We start from the raw sequence: 22,811 nt of genomic DNA, 5'->3' as shown, positions 1-22,811 counted from the left end.
ACCCTGGGAGGTCAGTGTGGTGGTGGTGGGGGGTGGCCTCAGCATGCAGCCTGTTGCTTGCGGGCACCTGCTGCCCGTCTCCCGGGCTGCCTGTCTGTCCTCAGCCCAGCTGGGTGGTGGGTGGTTGCGGGGAGGATGAACCATCCTCAGGGCGGGGTGGCAGGGCTCTAGGCAGGGCAGGCCGGGAGCTGGGTGTAAATAGCCCCCGCCAGCTGGGGAGGCCTGGCAGGGCCCTCTGCTTCCCCCTCACCAGCTGCCAGTGCCAAGCGGGTCCCTACCTCTCTCAGGAGCCTGGCCATCATCTCAGGTCCTAAATGTAGGAACTTCCTCAGCGGAACTGAGGAGTCTTATCCTGTGTGTTGGCGGAACCTCCTCTGGATGCTTGAAGGCCTGAGGAGTGGGGCCGAGGGACTGCAAGATGGGGGCAATTAGACTGGCCTTTTGGAGGAAGGAGTGGCTCCTTCATTCCTTCCTTTGAGAATTAGCAAGTGCTTATCATGGGCCCAGCCTTTTGGCAGACCGAGTGTGCTTGGGGTGGGGGTGGGGTGGGTGGGGGTGGGCGCGAGAATGGAAGAGACACAACCTCGGTCCTCAGGGGACTTACACCAGCACGGCCACACGGAATTGCTGGAATCAGTTCAGCGTTTTGTGATAAGGTTTGGATAAGGCAGAAAGAAACACGGAGGGAGGAGAGCTCCTTCCATCAGGGAGCCCACATCTTACAATGGAGGTGACCCAGGAGCCACATGTTGAAGGATGGGTGAGCTGTGTGCCAGGGGCTTGGGCAGCGGACAGGCGCCTGACGGAGGGCTCAGCCTGACAGGCACAGGTGGAGTGTGAAACAGCCGAGCTGCATTCAGCAGGGGCTCAAAGCTCCTGACACTTAGGTAGGAAGAATTAAGGAGAACGAGGCTCACTGTGTGACCTCCCCTGGGGGACCATGCACTTCAATAACGGGGACAAGGGTTGTTGATGCATCTGTGGCAGTGGAATTTCAGACATGAGCGGTGTGGGATAGGAGGCTCAGGGTCAGGGGTGGCAGGGCATATGTGGGGAGGGCAGCTATCTTGCAGAAATCAACCCCATGGCCACAGCCTCACCAGCCCATGGACCTAAACCCTTATCCCCAGAGGCCCTTGCTAATTACTGGCAGGATGTCCAGTTCTGGGCTGAAACCCTTGAATGCAGCACCCTGGAAATCTCCTTACGCCCCTGCCCTTTAGTTACCTTTAACTCTCAGCTTGATTACAAATGTCTGTTCAGCCACTCTGGTTAGGACTGAGCAGTGGGGAAGGGTACAGCTTTGCTCTGACCCTAAGCATCCTTCCCAGTGATGAATGGGAAGGGGCTCTGAAAATTCTGATGGGTTCTATCAAATCAGGCACGGGAGGGCAGGAGGAATGAGGTTGATAACAGGGTGAGGACAAGGTCCTGGGGACAGCCCCTAAACACACGGTAACCACAAGGACCACCATTTATTAATGGCTTCCTATGTGCTAGGTGCTGTATTTCACTTACTCCTCCCATTATGTCTATTTTCCAGATGAAGACACTGAGTCATGGAGAAGTTAAGTAAATTGCTTGAGGTCAGTAGCTAGGAAATGGCAGAGCTGGATTTGAACCGAGGCAGCCTGGCTCCCAGGGGCACGACTGGTTGGACCTGAGCAGCAGGAGGGAGAGGGTTTGGTGGGAGGGGGGAAAAGAACTCATCATCTCTGAGGCTGGGAGTTGTTCTCAGAGAGCACCGCACTTGTCAGACAAACCCGGAGGCTGAATTCTGGCTCAGCCACTTCCTTGTATCACCCAACTTCTCTGTGCCTCAGTTTCCCCACGAGGAAAATGGGGATGACAATGCCTATCTCAGAAAGCTGTGGTGAGGATTAAATAAGAGAGTATATGTGACATGCCTGGCACATAAGTGCTAAATAAAGGGCTGTCAAGATTGTTAGTGGTGAATGTGACTGTAGAGGACAAGAAGAAATCCACTTGATTTGAAGAGAGATTGCAGTGGTCCAGTAGGAAGGACTTGGCCATCAAGGGCTTGGTGTCTTCAGGGAAGTGGAGGGGACTGTGGCATCTCCCTGCTGGGAGACGTTTGGGGAGCACCTCTGGCCTTGCCTGCTAGTGCTCAGGGCTTGGGCGTTCTGCTCTGCTGGGGAGGCCTGCCTCGGACCCTGCGGGGAGGACCTGGAGGAGCCAGGGAGCAGAGATCCCCTCAGAAGGTTGGGACCCACAGCTCTGCTCTGCCACAGACCAGCTCCAAAAAGCCTTGAGCAAGCCAACTTACTCCCTGAACCTCAGCTTCCCCATCTTGGGGATAGTAACCCCCACTTTGAAGAACTGATTGGTAATGTCCCACGTAAAGTGCCAGCACACAGTAAGAGCTGATAAATGGTCCGCATTTGCTTCATCCCCATGTCTAGTCCAGCAAGCTTTTGCGTGTCTTTTTCCTGATCTGCACCTGGAGTCTTCTGGACCCTCTTCCCAAGGCTTTTGCCGTCACTTTGTGTGGGGAACTGGACCAGGGTCTCTGCCAGGCCAGAGCCTTGGGTGAGTGCTGAACACAAAGGGAGAGGATATGGCCCCCGAGATGCTCCCGGGCTAATTGCAGTTGACCTTGAAGTCAACTGAGAGCCAAGGATTGTTTTCTCAGTTTCTCCCATGAAATGTCATTCCTGCTGGGCCTGTGCAGAGAGGAGAGAGTGTAAGAGTAGCAACTTGGTTTTCTAGTATTCAAACTCTTGTTCCTCCTCCCTGGCTGCCCACCAGAACTTTCCTTTTGTTGGCTTTTTTGTCAAACCTGAGGTTGACAGTATATTGACTGAAAAATGAGGGGCAGAAGAGTGGGGTGACTTGACCAAGGTCATGTAGTTTTGGGTTGGGGGTGTATAATCTTCTCCCTTTGACACTAAACTAAACTTGTCTTGAAACAAAGCTAAGCTCTAATTTGTGATAAAAGGAGGGATAGCACTCTAGAAACTTCTAGTTTGCTGCAAAGATGGTCATGGAGGCCCTACTGAACAAAAAGCAGATGACCTGGTGCAAGTCACTGATTCCCTGGGGAAACACTGGGAGGCACTGGGCTGGGCAGGCAGCATCTGGAGAAGAGGTGGAGGGGCATTGCCGAGAGGGGCCTGTAAGGTGCCTCCAAGCTCTCTGCTGGGGCTGAGGCTTCTGCAGCTGGGGCCAAGCCAGATCCTGCTGGCTTCCTGTCTTTAGATTTGAGTTTCTTCCCCTGGGTCATTGGAAGTCCCTGTGTGGCTCCAGAAATCTAGACTCCATAGAAGACTGCCCCGCCCAACCCTTTCAATGCCCACCAAGATAACTGACCCCAAGCCTGGAAGGGACTTGCCCTGGGCCCCTAGTACCATCTTTCCAGTCCAAGCTTCATTTCATGGTATTGCATTTCCCTCAAACGCCCTCAGGGAAGATTTCTACCGGTCCCCATGCCCCTGCAGGCTGGAAGTGCCCCTGACAGAGGGCTGACTGTCTGGGTCAGAGCTCTGTCCTACAAGGGGCAGTGTACTCCTGATGTCAAAGGCAGCACATCCGGGGGCTGGATTTTCTGGGGCCATGGGTCTGGGCTCACGGGCCCTCTGTCACCCCACCCACCCGAGGCCTCTGGGCCGTGTGCTCTGTGCCTGCAGTGCCCTGCCATCTTTCTGCCCGCAGGTCCCTGGCCCTGGGCCAGCAGTACACATCCCTGGGCTCACAGCCCCTACTCTGCGGCTCCATCCCAGGCCTGGTCCCCAAGCAACTGCGCTTCTGCCGCAATTACATCGAAATCATGCCCAGTGTGGCTGAGGGTGTGAAGCTGGGCATCCAGGAGTGCCAGCACCAGTTCCGGGGCCGCCGCTGGAACTGCACCACCATAGATGACAGCCTGGCCATCTTCGGGCCAGTCCTCGACAAAGGTACTGTCTCTGGGCCGGGCAGGATGTGGGGAAGAGGCTGGGTGGGGGGAGAGCATTAGGCTGCTGTGATCTTCCACCTCAGGGTTCCTCAGCTCGGAGCCCAGGGTACCTGGAGGAGGGCAATAGAGCTGGTCATGACCTGCAGCCTCTGCTCCTCTGGACCTACCTAGGCTGTTGCCATGGCTGCCACATCTTCCCAGGTTCTTCTGGAGGCAGGACAGCCTTGAGATGCTCTGGGACCTGAGATCCTGGGGCAGGCTAGGTGGCTGCAGCCTTCCTGCTTCCTGGCTTGCCCAGCAGTGGCTCCAGACTTTGATATGGACATTTGTGATGTTTCCCAATGCTGTGTTAAGTGCTATGCAAATCTAGTTTTTGGGTGGGGTGGGGACATTTCCACCCCTAGGTCCCTTCCATAAAGAAAATTCTAGAGCTGAGGAAGCTGCCTCATGCTGGTGGCATTGCATTGTCTCTAAATGCTTTTGTGAGAAGTTTCTGGTGGTCCCTTTGGCCCTGCAAGCTGGATATGCCCATGGATTGTAGTGGGGCTTGCAACCTGGGAGTCTAAATGCCTGTGCCTCAAATGAATGGGATTCACACAACTTCACTTTGCACATGAAGGCACCGGGAGAAGAGGGATGAGGGGGAACAACTGCTCTCAAGAAGGGGACTTGGGGCTGGTGAGTTATGGGCCGAAGATGGGCGACTCATAGAGGAATTGCCGTGTCCAGGAACTTACTGATCCCAGCTGGCCTCCTGAGAGCCACCACTCCTTTTTCACAGCAGCTTGAACGCTTCCGGCCACCACCAGGCTTTGCCACCCAAACTGGTGAGCCTTTCTTTCTTTTAGAAGAGCTGCATTTACAGCCAGAAAGAAAAGGGATCTGAGCGCTAGCTGGACCTGGTGGGGTCAGCGGCGCGGGAATGGGTGGGGCGAAGCTGACACATTCCCCTGCCCCACTTCCCGCCCCCTTTTATAGTGCAGTCCCCCTTTACCTGCTCCTCAGGTGGGCAGGGTTTGTCCGACCAACGGGCTATTCATGGGAGAGGAAGGGCAATTAGCCAATCAATGGATGATGATTCTGTTCATGCTTCTTTTACCAAAGCTAATTATTCCTTGTTTACATATAAGGTTTGGCCTCTAATTGGGGCCAAGTGGCGGCGGTTTGCATTTCAAACCTAATCTTGCCAGTGTGTCAGTCTCAGTGCCTTCCGGTGCCCCACCTCGGGCCAGGTAGCGCTTAATCAAACAGCCTGGCGTCTAGACGCGCTCCCCAAAAACAAGACTCACCTTCTGATTGTTCTTTCCCTCTCGGGACATCAGCCAGAGAAAATCGGGTCTTTGAGTTTATGACCCATTCACATCTGTGTTTGACGTTTTAAACCACCGTTGCAAGTTCTAGAGATAAGCCTTCATCTTTAGATTGCAGGGGGGCAGTTTTGTGATGGGGATGAATGGGTAATGTGAGAGACTCCAGGAATTTGATGAGATCCAAGGAGTCCCGCCGACCGGGAGGAGGGTGCGCACCCACGCGCCTAGAGCCCGGACCGTGAACCCGCGTTCTAACCCTGCCCTGGGCTCCACGCTTGCGCTCGCCCCTGGCCAACCCCCCACCCCCGCTGTGTGGGGGGAGACCCAGGGGGCCAGGGAGTCTGTCTGCCTCGGAGCGCGCGTCTTCCGCGGAGGCCGGGGACCGGCTTCCCGGGGTCCGGGAGGGGCGGCCTGGGGCGGGGCTGCCACCGCCGGGGGGCCCGCGCGGCACTTGTGTGGACGGGGGCGTCGGGGTCGGCAGCCGGAAGGCGACCGGCCGCGACGGCGGGGCAGAGGCGAGCCCGAGATCGCTCTCCCCGGGCGGGGCCGGGGCCGGGCGGCCCGGAGGGGCTTAGGCGGCTTGAAAAGGGCCCGAGCGCCGCCCCCCACCGCGCGGCCCGGCCCCGCGCCCGCTGCGGCCGCCGCGCCATTCACACGCCCTCTGGCCGGTCGGCGCGGCGCGGGGGCGGGGGGCGCCGCTTCAATGGGGATTTCGCGGGCCGGCGCCGGGGCCGGGGGCGCGGCCCGGCCGCGGGAGCCGCCCGTTGCTACGCGGTGGCGGCCGGCCCGGCGGCCCGGGCCCGGCGGCCGCATTATGCGGGTAATGCGGTGTGACACCGCGCAGACAAAGGCGGATTGAGCGGCGCAGCGGGCCCCGCCGGACGGGGACCGGCGCAGCGGGGCTGTCAGCGCCGCTCCCAGGCTAATCCCCGCCCCGCCCCCGCCGCCCCCGCCGCCCCGGCGCTGGGAATCGAGCGCCGCCTGAGGCCCGGGCGCCGCCGCCGCCGCGAGAGGCCGCGGGCCCGTCCGGAAGCGGGGCGCTTGCCCTCCGCGCCCTGTCCCCGGGCGCTGAGGGGTGGGCGGCAGCTCGAACTGGGGCGAGGGGCGCGGGGCGGAGAGGAGCCGGGGCCGGGAGAGACCCCGGGCGAGGGGCCTCAGGCCTTGGCCGGCTCCCGTCCGCAGCGCGCCGGCCGCACTGAGCTGACGCGCCGCTCCGCACTCGCCGGCGGCCTGCGGGTGCAAGTGGGACGCACCCCTCCTCTGCAGATGGCGCTGGGACCACCAGGGCCTGCAGTGGCTACGAGGGGTTACCAGCCTAGGCGCCCTTCTCATCTGCTGAGCATTGATGTCAGCACTCAGAACGGGAGTCACGCCCCGGAAAGGAGGCGTGAGCCCTGGCTTCTAGGCCAGAGAGGCATCTTGCGACCTGAGTGACTTTGGGCAGGTCACCTCCCCGCTCTGGGTTCCTCGCCTGTAAGGAGATGGCTGGTCTACAGTTCTCAGGCCTTTGTCCCCTAAACGTCAATGTCTGTTAAATGGGCCTATGGTAAGATTTTCTGCCTCATAGGGTTGAGAGGATTAAATTAGATAAAGCACGTGAAAGGTAGAATCTGGTGCCTATGGAGCACTCAGAGGTGGTTATCATTATATGAGGTTGGGTTGGGGGGCCCTCCTGAGAATCTCTCCTTTTCCTTGATGGACCCTGCGGCAGAACCAGAGGAACTGTCCTATGTTCTGATCCTTCCAGGAGGGGCTTGGGCTTCCCGCAAAACCTTGGCCCTATCTAGGTGGAGGACAGGAGAATGGTAAGGGGGAGACAGATGCAGGCCCCTGCCCTCCTGGTCAGGAACTCTGGTGGCAGAGGGAAGTTGTACCCACATCACTAAGAGGGTAGCAGGAGCAGAAAAGGCAAAGTCTGCCTGAGTGCACCTAGGTCGAACGGGTGCACTTGGGTAGGTTTGGACTGTGCGTTCCCAGGCCGCCTCCACCACAGATCTCAGGCTCTCTTAGGTGTGGGAGGGCTCAGGTTTGTGCCCAGGCCTCTGGAGTTTGGGCGCATGGAAGGCAGAGGGGCCTGGAGCCAGGACAGAACAGGACTATCTCTTCAGCAATGTGCTAGAGCTGTTTCCACCCCTGTGTTTTAACAGATTCTGCTTTGCCCCGTGCCAGATGTTGAGTTCCTGGGTTCATCAGTTAGCTGCCCTGGGCTGTTTGCTTAGCCATAAAGCAGGGATACCCACGAGTGGCCTGGTCAGCCAAAGAGAGTGGGAAGGGCACACCAGTTCCTTCCTTGTCCCTTGTGCTGATGAGCCCTCTTAGCTGCGGAGGTTTGAGGTGGGGTCCGTGTCCCAGGTCTGGCCTCCGGCCTGAGCAATGCTTGCCCACATTTTCCCACAGCCACCCGTGAATCAGCCTTTGTTCACGCCATTGCCTCGGCTGGTGTGGCCTTTGCTGTCACACGCTCCTGTGCTGAGGGCACCTCCACCATCTGCGGCTGTGATTCCCATCATAAGGGGCCACCTGGCGAGGGCTGGAAGTGGGGCGGCTGCAGCGAGGACGCCGACTTCGGGGTGCTAGTGTCCCGGGAGTTTGCGGATGCACGTGAGAACAGGCCGGATGCACGCTCAGCCATGAACAAGCACAACAATGAAGCGGGTCGCACGGTGAGCTGCGGCCAACCTCGCCCTGCCCTGCCTTGGGTCCCCTCACAGGCTGGCCTCGCCCCTGCGCTGCCCCTTCCAATGGCACTTGCGCATCCTGGGCTCCCTGGTCTCCTCTTTTCCCTTTGCCGGGCTTGGCCCCCACCTTACAGTCACCCCTCTGTTCACCCTCCTTTATCCCAGTCTCTGCCTGCTGGGAGATGTGTCAGCCCAGGAGTGGGGCAGCCCCATGGAGCAAGTCATGGCCAGCCCATCCTGTGCACTTGGGCTGCCTGTGTAGAGCTGTGAAGACCCATGGGCTTGGCTGTGAGTTCAGCCTCCTCCCCTTCCTATGGTCGTTTGACCTAGGGCGAGTCACTTATGCTCCCAGCCTCAGTTTCCCCATCTGTTCAATGGGATAACAGTCCTTATTTCCTACAGCTTTGAGAAATGGGTGTGCTTTCTGCCAGTGCATGGAGTGTGAACGGGAGGGAAACAGTGGTCACCATTCTTTAGGTCCATGGCTCAGTCCCCAATCAGTCCTCTTCCTGGGACAGAGTAGGCATAGAGAAGGTTCCGGGGATGGGGAGGGTGGGCGGAGTGGGAGGGCCTGGGTGTGCTCGAGCGGGAGTCAGTCTGCGTGCCAACTGCTGCTTTCTTCCCCAGACCATCCTGGACCACATGCACCTCAAGTGCAAGTGCCATGGGCTGTCAGGCAGCTGCGAGGTCAAGACCTGCTGGTGGGCACAGCCTGACTTCCGTGCCATTGGTGACTTCCTTAAGGACAAATATGACAGTGCCTCGGAGATGGTGGTAGAGAAGCACCGCGAGTCCCGCGGCTGGGTGGAGACCCTCCGCGCCAAGTACGCACTCTTCAAACCGCCCACTGAGAGGGACCTGGTCTACTATGAGAACTCCCCCAACTTTTGCGAGCCCAACCCTGAGACAGGCTCCTTCGGCACCAGGGACCGAACTTGCAATGTCACCTCCCACGGCATCGATGGCTGCGACCTGCTCTGCTGTGGCCGTGGCCACAACACAAGGACGGAGAAGCGGAAGGAGAAGTGTCACTGCATCTTCCACTGGTGCTGCTATGTGAGCTGCCAGGAGTGCATCCGCATCTACGACGTGCACACCTGCAAGTAGGGAGCCAGGTAGGGTGGCGGGGTGGGGAGCCGGGGGCTTGGGCTGCAGGGCACTGGGTTTACCTATCTCTTCCTTTTGACAGCCTCTTTCTACTTCTGAGTCATCCAAGGCACGCAAGTTTCCACAGCCAAAATGGGAAGCCAGGATTTCCCAAGCTTCAGTGGGCATGGTCCTTGGGCAGCAGCTTGGTTGATTACAAAAAGCATAGATAACAGCCAAGTGTGTGCACATGAGGCTGCAAGAAATTGATTAAAATTCTTATACAAGTTAGTAAATCATGAGCCAGGTCAAATTTTTGCACAGCCACTGGCTATCATTGAGCATTTGTGGAGGCAGAGGTGGGGCCCCATGGGGTTGGAAGCTGGGACACCTGATTTCTGGTCCCTGCTGGGCCTATAACTTTCTATTCTTTCACTTCCCTGGGCCTCAGTTCTCTTACTGTAAAAATGAGGGGTGCTTCAAATAGTAGGCAGAAAAGTCTCTTCTACCCCTGGGGCAGAGTCATTTTGCATCCACTTTGGACTCAGAGGGCAAGTTTTTGCACACACATAAACCCTACCAACCTCAAGGAGGTGGGTGGGGGGAAGCGGCATCTAAGCCCATATCCTGGCAGATCTGAAGCCTGGGTGGAGCAGGGGTGCTCTCTCCAAGTTTATGGATGGTGATGGGGAGGAGGAGGGACTCAAGTTCAGAGTGACGGTGATGAGTAATCAAGGGATCAAAGGCTGGTGGATTATGTTCCCAAGCTTCCCAGAGGTGGCCTGCGTGGGAGACACTGCCTGGCCCTCTGATCCGTAGGTCACCAGGAAAGGTCAGGACTGACATAGGGTGGTCTTGGATGTGGAAGGCTTCTGAGGCAGGTATGCCTTCTTTCCCTTTTCTTTGCCCTGAGAAGGAACCTAGGATGTACAGGGTCCAGCTTCCAACACCTACCAGCCATGTGACCCAGACAGCACTCTTTACAGACCTGTCCTCCTCTGTTATCCTCCCCAGAGATGCTGTGAGGAAGGAAAGAAAGGACACTGGTGACAGAACTTGGTTCATTGCGGAGGACTTTCCTGCATTGCCGGGGAGAGCACCCCACTGGGTGATGCATTTCAGTGGAGGGCACCTTGGAGCTGGTGGCACACAGTTTTGCTTTGTGGGACTAGGGACGGGGACCAGGTCTTTCTGGGGTGTGGAGGGACCTGACATCATGGAGAAAGCTCTGGTTGAGGGGAACTTACCCCACCCATCTGGGAAGCCCCTTCGTACAGCTCAGGTTATGACCTGGCAGAGACAGAGCGCAGGAAGGCAGTAGGAAGCACCACCTTCCTTGGTGTCTGAATGAAAGCAGTGTGCCAAGTGGAAAGAGGACAAAGTTGGTTCCAGCTCCACAACTTACCAGCCATCAAACCTTGAAGCCCAGTTTCCTCATCTGTAGAGTGGTGATGGGGGCCTAACAAGTTTTATGAGGCTCAAGTGAGCTAACAGACATGAATGCCTGTCTGAATATAATACTAATAGAAAGCATGGTAAATGCCATCAAAGAGCCATGACACGAGGGCAGTATCATGCAATGAAATGGCATCATCACTGGGGCAATTTCACTTACTGCTTTTCAAAATGATAGAAGTCAGCAATAAGAATGTACAGGTTCACTGTGGCATGTCCAGCATGCTCGCAGGCAACACTGTCCCCCTCCCAAGCAGGACATACTCTGGCCCCTCTGAGTGTCTGTGGGGAAGTCAGTTTTAGGTCACTAACAGTGGACGGGGCCTAGAGGGCCATTTGTCTAGCTTCCCATTGCACAGATAGGGACACTGAGCCCAGGTCTCTGCCTCCAGAAAGCCCCATATAGGGGTCCTACAGAGACCACAACAGCAGCAGCCCAGGCTGCGTCAGTGGCTCCAGGGGACTCTCGGGTGTCACAGATTCAGGCCCCAGCATCTCTGTACCAGTATCTCCCCTCCCCTAAGTGGGCAGCCGAAATGAGCCATCTACCAGGTGGTAAGGAGGTGCTGGGTTGGCCCTCAGTGTCCAGATAATCCCCACCTGTAATTAGTACCGATCATGGAAGAATTAGTATTTGTCATCAGTTCTTTTTTCTCCCTACTTCTGAAATAGAATGGTGTTTTCCCCAATCTCATGGGAAGTGCTACATAGATGTGATTTCAAGACACCAAGTCTAAGATCATGGCCCCAGGCCTCTCCTGTGTGGATACTCTGGAGCCCTCGCTGTGGGACAAGTGGAGGCCTCTCTCCCAATGTGGTGCCCTTCTGACAAATACCTTGTTGAGTGATTTTGAGCAAGCTGTTTGCCTCTCTGAACGCTGGTTTCCTCATTTGTGAACTGGAGAGAAGAATCGTGTCCCTTGCAGAGTTGCTGGGTGGACTAGAGGCCGTGCACACCAAGAGCCCTGGCACAGCAGCGGTCTAGGCTAAGTAGAGCTGACCTCCAAGAGCAAGTTTCCCCCAGGTGTGCTGCTTGGTCAGTCAAAATGGCATTATGCCACAGGAAGGCCAGGAGGCCCTGGCACCTCCCCGGAGGGAAAACATTTTGTCTATAACTTGCAGCTTTTGTCCAGTGTCTCAGGCTAACCATTGATTTCCTGCCTTCCAAGTATCAGATTTATTCCTTGTTATTCAGATGTTGTGAGCATAGTAAAAAAAGGGCCCTTGGCAAGAGGCAGGTGGCCTGGCTGAGCTGGATGCAGGTGCTGGATCTGTCACTGACTTTCTGTGAGGCCTTGGACATGTGCCTTTAATCTTGCTGCATCTCTGCTCCTGCAAAATAGTTTTACACTGGCCCAGGCCCCCAAGGAGTGGAGGGAGGGTTGATTGGGAATGCCCCCGAAAGTGCTTTGGGCCTTAAATCTTTTGAGAGATGTAAATATACAAATAAGATGTATATTGGTAACCCCCTTAGAAGGAATTACTTATAATCAATTAGGTAGACTTGCTCCTTTTTGGACAGCTCATCATCAAACTATTTGGTGTGATGAGAAAACACAGTACACAGGGTCTATTCTATTTATGAACTGGGCCCCCGACAGGCAAGGTTCTCTGTCTCCATGCAAGACAGATTCCTGCATTAGGGCAGTGACCTGCTGCAGGGCTTCCTGCCACCCAAGCCCTCCGCTAGAAGGTGGGGGAGGTCGGAGCCAAGGCTGTGGATGCCAACGCCCTGCTGTTCTATAAACCACATGCCCTTACTTAGTGGCAGACCCCAAAGTATGGGAGGGGGCTCAGAAAGCTACTCAAGATCCCTCTTACCTACAAGTACGTTGAGATCTCCTGTCAGCAGCCTCTGATCTCTGCATCTCAATGGGTGGTCTCTTTGAGAAAGGAACTGTATTTTCTAACTCTTCCTTTTTATTTTTCAAAGGGCACTGGGAGCGGGTGAAGCATGTGGCTGGGCAGATTCAACGAAGTTCTGTGGGAAGCAGGACCTAGAGCCAGGCTCAGCCCCCCACGTCAGACAGCAAGGAATCGGACTGCTGCCAGGTGCACGTGTGGTAAATCCCCTGGATCCAATCCGCCTGCTGACTGGGAGGCCTCCCTCCTTCTCATCTTAAGTTTCTCACCCTACTCTGGATGGTGTGTGGTTTTTAAAGAAGGGGCTTTCTTTTTAGTTCTCTAGGGTCTGAAAGGAATAGACCCAAGGCTTATCTTTGCACATGTTAAAGAAAATAAAAATGGAAAAAAAAATTCTACTCCAACAGAACAGGCAGGTCTAATGTGAGCTCTCTGCCTAGTGGTAAAGACATCAGCGTGGGCCAGATTCTGTCTCCAGACTGCTTCTTATGGTGACATGCAAGATGCCTGTGAGGTGGGAGTCATGGAAGAAGACAAAGCCCCCCAGTCTCCTTTCTTCTGTCTACTCCCATTCAAACCTGATACTTTCACATTCTGATAAAAGCCATAGGTTTAGCTAGGATAAAGGGGTAGGGAGGCCCAAGGCAATTGTTAGAGTAAGATTTTGAATTTCGAAGAACTAGGAGTTCTAGGGGACTTGGCAAACTGTTTGAAGAGCAGCTTCTCAGTCTCATTTTCTCCGTAGCCCTGTTCTGCACAAGAGGCTCTTGTGAACTGAAGTCAGATCTCCATCTTTTGCTGCCATTCTGCAGTTTCCACCATTAATGCAGTATGGTTTTTGTGGCGGATCTTGTAAATAGGTTATGTACAGGGTGGGGATGACAGGAGCAAGCCTTCTCCAGTTCAAATGCCTTCCTAAAGAAAGAAGTGGTATCTTTAGAAGGGGCCATTCAATCCCTCCCAGACCTGCTCACCTCAGTCTCCATAAAAACAACTCTAGTAGAGCAGTTGGACTCTAGGTCACCTTAGTATAAATTAGACAGAGGGTCAGAGAGAGAGAATAGCAATCTATCCCTGAAGTTCCAATTTTGCAACTAGTAGATAGGGAGGAAAAAAATGATTCTTTCATTTCCTCTCCAATAAGGATACATCTTTCTGCATCCTTTTCTTTCTTTGGCCTGTGTGAGTAAATAGAACTACCAAGTTCTTTCACAGAGACCTTCCAGGCTCCCCTGTATGCTAGGGTAGCATCAATCCATGCAGTTACCAAGGGTCAGGATTAGGTGTGCAAAGGGGGAGAAGCACTCACTTGCTCCCTTGGATAGAGCATCTCACAGCTGAGGTCTCCTCGCTCCACACTGGTCCTCTAGAATGTCCCGAAGGAAGCTAGCACAATGGAAGCAAACAGATCTGACAGTATGAATCAAGCCACCAGCTCTAGCTAAAGGGGACCCAGAAAGAGAGGCAGCAGGGCCATAGAAAAGAACATGGTTTTTCTTCCTCTGCCCTCTTCTCTCTTTGGTCTCCTCACACTGACCTAACATACCAGGTCAAGTGACCTTCCTGCTTGCTCGGGCAGGCTTGCCAAGATGGCCATGCCTACACTCTCGAATCTGCTGGCAACGAGCCTTGCTAAAGACACACATCCCATTCCCTCTACAGAGAGTCTGAAATGCCCCTGCCCATCTCAGCTTAGACTGAAAAGTTTTAAAACATGTCAACGGGATAATGCTTGCTTTGTGTGGCAGTTTTTCAGCAGAATGGATACAAATTTTCAAAACAGTCTTTTCATATCTATGTATTCTATATTAAAAGTGATAAAGTCATGTTTCTGGGGCGTATTCAAGTAGCTGACAAGTAATTATTTAATAATAGTACATTGAGTGCATTGTAATTATTCCCGACGTAGTCAGGTAATAGTATCCAATGGAAATTTCCTACCACCCTGCTGTATCCAAAGTTTTGTAAAAAGCTGTAGAAGTTGTTGATCTTTTTGATTTTATATTCAAAAAGTCTCTTTTTATAAATATTATTTATTATACAATGTATATACCTTTGAGTTAACTAAGATTATATATATTATATAAATATATATATATTTGGAGAAAATATATTTCATCATGCAGTTTTTTTCTGTTAAGTCATTAAAGAAAAGGTAAACAAACTTCAAATGGATACATTGTACAATGTGTGGAGTTTCCAGATTAATGCTCAGGAGTCAAGAATACCCGATTCTGAAAGTGGTGGCCTCACCTTTCACCCTTAAATTAGTGGCCCAAATTGATGTCATGTCCTATGTTCTCTAAACCAGATTATCTGAGATGTCATATAAGTAGGTCTGATCTACTATAGGACTTCTTACAGGCTTTGTTCTAAATCAATTCTAACAAACAATTTCCAGTTTTAGAAATAAACAGTTTGGGCAGTTAATTCATTTCATAGAGTCTCACACTCTATATGCACAAATTACTACCTGACACTCAAAGATGCAGCTCAAGGCCAGCAGACCATGGGGTTGGCCACTGGCTTAATCCTTTCCTTCCCTATGTTTTCAGCTCTATTTATTGGGAGAAGAGGATATTGCTTTATTGAAAATGACACTTGACTGGAGTTGCTCTCGCCTGACAGCTCCACTGAGAGCTAAACTGAGAGGGGTAGGTTGGCTGGGAAGACGAAATGGTGTCCCTGGGCTCTGAGTTGTCTGGAACAGGTGTCACTTGAAGTTTTATACTGGTTTGGGCAGAAGGGACCTACCAGTGGGCATGCCATGGGGAAGGGCATTCTCTCCTTGGACTGTTGCTTCAAAAGGACTCCACTGAAGCTCACAAGTCATGCCTGCTCAACAAGAGGCTACAACTCAGTTTTATGATGCAGACAATCCTTTGGTCTCCAGACCTACCCATAAAATGTCACCTTTGGTTTATCTGGCACAGCTGAAGTGTTTTCTTTTTCTTTCCCCCGATTTACCTTTATTAGGGACAAATCTTACTTGTCTCACTTCATAGCAAAAAAATAACAGAAAAATAAAGCAGTCAGCCTTATGCGGTGGTGATGGGCTACACTGTGCTCCATTCAGACCTCCACTCTTAGATTAGGAATGGCTACTAGAAGTTCACAAACTTTATTTTGCCCATGATGTGTCTTTATCTAGTTCCTGAAAAGCTTAAACCACAAATGGTTGTTTCAGCTGTGCAAGAAACTGGACAGGGAGAGTATACAGCTCTCCCCCATGTCTTACAGTTTTGGTCATTGTATTTCACTTTTACTTAAAGCTAACACACTCATCTACACCAGCATTCTGGGTACTTTTTTTTTTTTTTAACCTATCAAGGCTGCCAAATACTTAAACGGTTCCTATTCACACTTACTAAGGTCAGTTGTAATCCTTTCTATGATTAATCATATTCTGTGTTTAAAGAGAATGCAGTTTATAGCAGTGCTTGAACATTTAGTTTCTCCATAAGCATAAATACTAATAAACATTTAAAAACAAGAGGAAGTTAAAAGAGATCCCAAAGAAAAAGAGACAATATAATGAGAAGATAACCTTTCAAAACAGTATTATTCTATGAAGAAGAAAGGAAGGACAGTGTGTGAGAGGGTTCAAGGACGGAGGGATGAGGTACAAATAAAAGTGAAAGGAGAGTTGGGAGAAGGTGGAGCAAAGCAAGGGAAAGGATGATGGTGCGGTGGGTAGATGTATCCAGTGATGGTGTCCAGGGACCCAGTGGTGTATCTGTGCTGGCCCTGCATATGTGGACATGTAATAATGCCCGTGGCTGATCCACACACATGAGTGAAGTTAATGCAGCAAAATTACGGCCACCACACTGTCCTTATTTCTCCTAGCTTAAAAGAGAACTTTCTAGAAGGCAAATAATTACATGACTGTTAATCTTTTACTCCCAAAATAGTGTGACAAAGGCAGCTGTGTGGAGACTGTATGCTGGGAAATGTCAAGCATGAGTCCTCCTTGTGAATTCTGTCTTCCCTACTTGGGATTCTTGCCCATCAAGGTGCTATCTTCTGTGTCTTAATGCCACAGTGTCCCCACAGCACACCCTCTGTGGGCTTGGCGCCGGGACCCAGTCTCAGCCCTGCATGCCAGCTGATGAGAAACTTTAGATCATTTTACAATAACTTCTAAAATTTACGTGCTTTTTTGAACTCTCCTACGCACCTCACCCAAGCACTTCACTGAAGAGGCTGACGGATCAAGTCGCCAGGCAAGGAACATGCAGTCTGGTGTTTGGGCTCGGATGGTTGTTTATAGCTGCCCCCATGCTTCAACAAGTTTGTTTACCTGGATTTGATTACCATACACACTTGAATCTGCTCCATGACTTGCTATTGAAACTTCATGGGGAGGCTGTTCACTAAAATTTTTAGGATCTGAACAAACAGACTTAATAGCTTAAAAGCAAAACTTATTTCAGATTTTAACCACCATTATACAGTTTTTCTGTGTTATATTAGAAAGAGTTTCAGTGAAGATGGACACATTTTTTAGAAAGGATAAAATAACCTCCTTTTTTGAAGTTTCACTACATCTTCTGACAAAAATTGCCCATGAACAGTTTATCCACAGACTCTAAGAGGGCAGCCAGTTGGCGTGTCCTCTGCTTTATCATCAGGCCTATGAGCTCCCACTCTGCCCAGTGTTGGCTCTGAGAGCCCTGGGATAGCTTCCGGACTCCACCTTCTCAAGGCTACGCAGAGACCGTGGTGGCCACAGGGTCTTCCTTCTCATAGGGTGTGGACAACTCCTGGGGCCCCGGCCCTGCTCTCCACCAACGTCTGAAGCAGCCTCTTCCCGCAGAGCCTGCCAGTTCTCTGGGCTGCCTTTTATCCTAACCTGAGCCACCTCTAAGGACTGGCGTTTAGGCTTAAGAGATCCGAAAGCTCAGAAAAAGGCGAAAAGGATGAAGGATACCAAAACCAAACATGTGAAAAAATCTCAGAGTATTTGAGTCCCTTGGTTCACACCTTTCACAAGAAGGAATGCCTTTAACTGAGTGACAGTTTTCCTTTTGCTGGTTTATTACTCACTTGTGGCTTTGGTACACTTCACTTTTGTAGTTAGGTTTTGAAGTTTCACTACATCTAAGTATAGAGATTCTTGCTCTGCATTAACTTTTCAAAATGTGCTATTGATCTGTTTTTCTAAACCCCCATCGTCATATATTCATATCAGTTATATATGCTGTTTTGTACAAAATAATGGTTTACAGAATGTTTTCAAGTATATGTACTCTTTATTCATTCCTTCATTTGCATTAAAACAATATAATATTTCTATTTTTCAATATAGTTTTGGACAAAACAAAGACATTAACCTCATTTAACAAGAGACATAAGTTAACACGACCTATGCTGATTCCATGGGAAGAGAAAGGAGATCTAAAACGGATAAGGGAATCCAGGATACTGCCCACCAGGAATCACAGAATTTCACAATACAACCCACTTTTTAAAATGCCACAAAATAAGCTGGGGATGAAAACCCAAAAGAAAGTAGATATGACATACAAGTCTACCAAAAATATACAGATAGCAAGATCTGGAGATAATGTGCCTTCCACCAGAGGGACAAATGCCAGAGCTACACCCCAGTGGCACTATGGCAACAAGCCTCCCGGGAGGTGCTAAGCACCTTCAGATGGCCTCTGAATGCTGGTCCCTGCATTTTAAGCAGCAGTGGGGAGACAGTGGCATGCTCCCTAAGTCTCATCACAAACATGATGACCTAATTAAACTCCTTCTAACTCAGGTATAAGACAAACCACCTACTCTCCTTCCCTTTCGAAGAAGTGTGTAGAGTAAAGAAAATGTGTTAAATGTATTAGAATGGATGTTAAAAGACTGAAAGGAGAGGGCTAGAATTGGTTTGTTCAGGAGAATAGTGTTTTCTTCAGATGTTAGATAGTATAGATAACTTAAAATGAAGGATAAATTCTAAGTAAGTCATTAAGCTAAGGAAAATGAAAAGTGGGTATACAAATAAGCCTTTAATATACTAAGGAATTGACCCATTTAGGGTTGGACACTAATTAGTGCTGAGAGGTTTATAAACAGAAAGGAGTTTAAGGGTGTACACTTTTTCCACATGTATTTTTCACAAGACTTTAACAACAGTTACCAAATGCAATGCTTAGCATTATCTTTTACCACAAAGCACATTAGTACCATTACGGAAATGTCATAGCCAACATAGCAGTCATCTGACTTTCTATTAAGAAAGAGCACCTGATTGCAACTTGGAAACATCTCTAAAAATGATTGAGAACAGCATCTTGGAAATTCAAGCCCTGCTTCTTCAGGCAAAGGTAACAACAAACTTCCTAAGAGAACTTATAACCAAATATCTGATTTAACCAAATGCCTTTAGTGTGAGCACAGGGAAGCTGTAAAATACTTGCTTCAAACCCATACATCTGGTCACTGTTCCTGCTTTACAGATAGAAAGTCTTCCTTCTAAGGGGCCAAGTGTCTTGCAATATCATCACATTCATTGAGTTTTGGGGTGGGGAGGTGGTGGTGGTAAGGAGCTCACAATGTGTAGTGTTCACAATTACAGTATAGCTCCCACACTAAAGACCGAGGAAGAAGGAATCACCTTAGCTTGCACGGAAAGGTAAGCACAGCATTCTAAAGCAAATTTGTGCCTTCCACAAAAAGTAGCATATCTTAATAAGCACAAGGGAGTTGATTGCACTAATCATGCAGAGTGAGCACATGTTGAAGGTAGCAACATTTCTGTGTCCAGTATCTTGGGTAAACTCAGTGAAGATCCCAGGCCATCTTCACCTTGGTCACTGTATGTTTGCAAGTAGTCCATTTTCAAAGTCAAGGGAGCTACTGAGAAAGAAATACCCAAAACATAAGCGTCTGCAAAACACCACCTCAAAATCGCTAAAAGCATCTTAATGGTTTTCTATATTTTTCATTATGCATTTGCTATTAGATGAGCATTTCACAAAAGAAAATGGTCATAGCTCCATGCATTTAGAAGCAGGTTCCAATAAATATGTACCATCGAGTTTTTTCCTGCATTGTGACAAGGAAGTTTTGCGAAGCAGGACAGGGAGAGCAAACCAACAGTGCAACCAATTTCCTTGCTTGGTCTCTCAGACCTACAACACAGCAAAGAACTCTAATAAATGGAAACAAAGATGTCCAAGAAAAGTTGAGAATTCATCTTTATATGCACTGTACAGCAACTCTTAGAATAGGCACTGAGACTTAACAGAGTGGTAAGTGTGGCTGACAGTCTTAAGTGTTGTATGTACTTACGCTCCTTCTTCTCTTAAGAGGGCCAAGAATTTTCTCACACGGTATTCAGGATCCATCTAAATACATCAGAAGAAATAAAGAAGATGGGTTAATAGTACCTTCTAGTAACTGTGCACTTGTTTCACACCAAGGAAATGCTTGGCCTCACACTTCCATCAGTGCTCTGCTGATGTTCCCTGTTCCTCAGCCAGGGTTCTGATACACAGGGAAGTAGATTACATCATTCAAGAGAAGTGAATGGGATTTCCCAGCACAGAGAATCGCTGTACACAAGGTTCCCAACAACCGAGCTGGGTATTTACAGGCACTTCAGCCAAGGGCTCCCTTAGCTGGTGCTGTGTGAGGCAGAATCTGGGTGATGCTGGAGAGGACCAGTGAGAAACTACACAGTGGCCATTCGGGGGGGTTCAAATGGTATCCAACTCATAGAACTCATCTAAAGTATAAAAGTGAGACCAAACTCGAAGAAATCAATTGAAGTTGATTAAATGACTAAAAAATGGCTTATTACCTCTTTATGATTGACAATTTTGCTTTTCTTAGCTTTGCTCTCATCCCTTGCACAGTTTATTCTTTGCGATTATTGAAAAAAATTGTGCTGTAACTAAAAATATGAAGAGCATGGCTGACTTCTCTGACATGATCTCTGGATAATCCAGGTTGCCTGTGACTGAGAAAAGCACATTGAGTCTAGGACAAGATGGAGTTTTGGTTCAGGTGCTAGGTTGAGGTTGTTATTATCAATTATCTCTATTCATTTACATTTTATATTCACATTTATGCTAATTCATTTAACTGTATTTTATTCTTATTGGTTCAGCAAAGATGTGAAGTTATCTAAATGATCATTAAAAACATCTTTAATTTCTTAAGACAAATTTTTATTGTAAGAAACACACCTAACTTTTAAAAAATGTTCCAGGGTAGGAGTCTGTTTCCTAAGAGGGAACTCCCTGCCCTCCAGGAATAGCTTTCAAATGCTCAGTGCAGCTGTGGGTAAATGTGCAATTGGATCCCCCACTCCAACCATGTCTTTTTTTAAGATCTCTTCTATCCCAGGAAAACACTGAACAGAAGTTTCAAATGTATCAAAGTTAAGAGGTCAGACTACAAAGGACTAAGAAAAAGTGTGAATAGCCAACAAAAGAAACATCTTCCTTCTTTGGGAATAGAATTACATATGAATCAATTGTCAACTTCTTAAAAAAAAAAAAGAAGCAGGCTAGAGCTCAGTTGTAGTCAGTACTTGCAGGTCTTTGCCCATTAAATATATTTAATATGTGTGAGCAACGACTTACTGACTTGCCTGTAGCTATGGAATTAAAAGTCAAGAGAAAGGGAGGAAAAAAGTAATCTAGATAAATGACTTTATTCCCTCAGGTGACATCCAGTCAGAGCAGATCCTCAGCACTGTGCAAGTTTTAACAGAATCATGTATAGTGAGCAGAGAGGTAACATGACTTACATTCTGCTAAACTACATGCCTCTTCACTTCAGCGCAGTCTCTCTAAGGCAGATCTAAAGAGAATTCACTCAGCTGCACGAAATCCATTTGACATGAAGGGGTTCAAACTCAGAGGCCTATGAAGTGTCAGTTGCTGAAGATTAGGCCTGAGCACCCCACTCTCATTTTCTACCCCCCATACATAAGAGGAATTAACTTGATCACTGACCTGCAGGCATCAAAGGAAGAGGAAGGGGTAGGGACTGGAGAGAAAAACCCACATAGTTTCTTCCATGCAATTATTGAAAAAAATTTGTGCTGAAACCAAAAAAAATGAAGAGTAGAGCTATCTGACAGATTTATCTTTTTCCAAGGAAAGAGCCAATACATCTGTATACATAGCTTTACCAAGAATAATCCTAAGCAAAATGATTAGTCTGTAACTTTACTGTTCATAATGGAAAATAAATAAACTAGCTTAAAAACAGTCCAGCTGAAAGTTCAGTAGATTAAACTTTAGGTTTCTGAAAGACACAGTTTTATTTTAAAATAAATGTACTGGTAGAGGTTAAAAAGTATTCACTTTGTGTGTCCGATTTGTTACTGGTCCAAGGGCCTATTTCAGATGTGACTGTGAAGTTAAATCACCTCCGCACCTGCTGCTCACACAGACCCAAGGGCAGGACTGAGCAGTAACCATGCTTAGAATGCAGCCTGTCTGTCCACCAAGGACCTGGGATGGATTCATTTGACTCAAGTTTACTGAGCACCTTACTGTGTGTATGGCTGTCTCCCAAGGGCTGTGGATTTGATAATGAGTGACAGCCAAGGTCCCTAAACTCAATAGAGCTCAGCAGGAATACATTTATTATCTAACTAGCATGTCAGATAAGGAAAAGGAGACCAGATGGGCACACAGAGGGGTGGAGTTCCAAAAAGAAGAAAGGTGAGTTGCCAGTAGACATGAGAAAGTCCCAAATGTTTTCTATGTCTTTACCCAGGTAGTGGCCTGGGGCTCAGTTTCCTATGTGATCCTGGGTGCTTCAATCCTACAGTAGTTTGCATGAAATTTCTAGGAGCCCAGCCAGGGGAAAATACACAGAGCCTAAATCTAATCTGCACAACTCAATTAACCTGTCCCTTCAGTCAATGAGCCCCTTTGGCGTATATGCAGTAGCTTCCTGACCTCTGATGAACAGTGCCTTTTCCCCTCGACCTTGGGTAGCCTGCCGACAAACTGTGGGACAAGATGGAGGTACCCATGTCTAAAATGAGGAGGCAGCAGGACAATTGCTCTTTGGAGTCCTGGCTAGTTCTAGTGACTCCTAAAAGTTTAAATGAAAACTTAAACTAACTTTATCTTCTCTTCTACTTTTGAATTTTAAGAAGAGGGAAAGAAAAGTACCAATAAGTTGTTGTTGGATATCAGAGGCAGGCTTGAGTTTGGAAATAATATAAGAGAATTGTAACAAGTTAATTAAAACCCTAGCAAAGGAAATATAACACCTCTTGGTACGTCATGAAGCATCTATGTCTGAATCACATGGCGAAGGGAGCATCTTACCTGTAGGGACATCTCGATCAACATTAGTAACTTCTTGATTCCTATCCAGACCTTCCTTCCTTTGACTTGCTGTGCAATTGTGGTACGTTCCTTATCTTTGAAGTTGCCCAAAAGCTACAAAAACAATAAACATAATGAAAGCACTTTTGTGCATCAATGTTAGTTAATTCTCACATATATCCTCAAAAGAAGAGTGGTAAGACCC

The 22,811-nt window shown here is 49.4% G+C and overlaps 2 protein-coding genes across 6 annotated transcripts in view; one reads left to right on the top strand and one right to left on the bottom strand.

Annotated features, from left to right (window-relative positions):
• Positions 1–17,599, top strand: part of WNT3 (Wnt family member 3) — a 48,002-nt gene extending 30,403 nt beyond the window's left edge. The window contains exons 2-5 of one of the 2 annotated variants that reach the window (XM_017647509.3): positions 3,673–3,914; positions 7,621–7,886; positions 8,529–9,016; positions 12,376–17,599. In XM_017647509.3, the coding sequence (XP_017502998.1) occupies positions 3,673–3,914; positions 7,621–7,886; positions 8,529–9,008 (988 nt within the window). In that variant the 3' untranslated portion in view covers positions 9,009–9,016; positions 12,376–17,599. Of the gene's footprint in view, positions 1–3,672; positions 3,915–6,612; positions 6,770–7,620; positions 7,887–8,528; positions 9,017–12,375 lie in introns of those variants that run through there. The other variant, XM_017647517.3, reaches the window with a different exon arrangement.
• The window catches only part of NSF (N-ethylmaleimide sensitive factor, vesicle fusing ATPase), a 152,609-nt gene continuing 147,338 nt past the window's right edge, over positions 17,541–22,811 (bottom strand). For 2 of the 4 annotated variants that reach the window (XM_036997147.2, XM_036997145.2), the window contains 4 exons: positions 22,607–22,720; positions 19,599–19,654; positions 19,339–19,438; positions 17,541–19,160 (listed from right to left, as the gene is read on the bottom strand). In XM_036997147.2, the coding sequence (XP_036853042.1) occupies positions 19,152–19,160; positions 19,339–19,438; positions 19,599–19,654; positions 22,607–22,720 (279 nt within the window). In that variant the 3' untranslated portion in view covers positions 17,541–19,151. Of the gene's footprint in view, positions 19,164–19,338; positions 19,439–19,598; positions 19,655–22,606; positions 22,721–22,811 lie in introns of all 4 variants that reach the window. The other 2 variants (XM_017647523.3, XM_017647532.3) reach the window with 2 other exon arrangements.

This window comes from Manis javanica, chromosome 4 (assembly GCF_040802235.1).
Source record: "Manis javanica isolate MJ-LG chromosome 4, MJ_LKY, whole genome shotgun sequence".
Classification (NCBI taxonomy): Eukaryota; Metazoa; Chordata; class Mammalia; order Pholidota; family Manidae; genus Manis; species Manis javanica.
The sequence above is the reverse complement of the archived record's forward strand: the minus strand, read 5'-3'. Positions and strand labels throughout refer to the sequence as shown.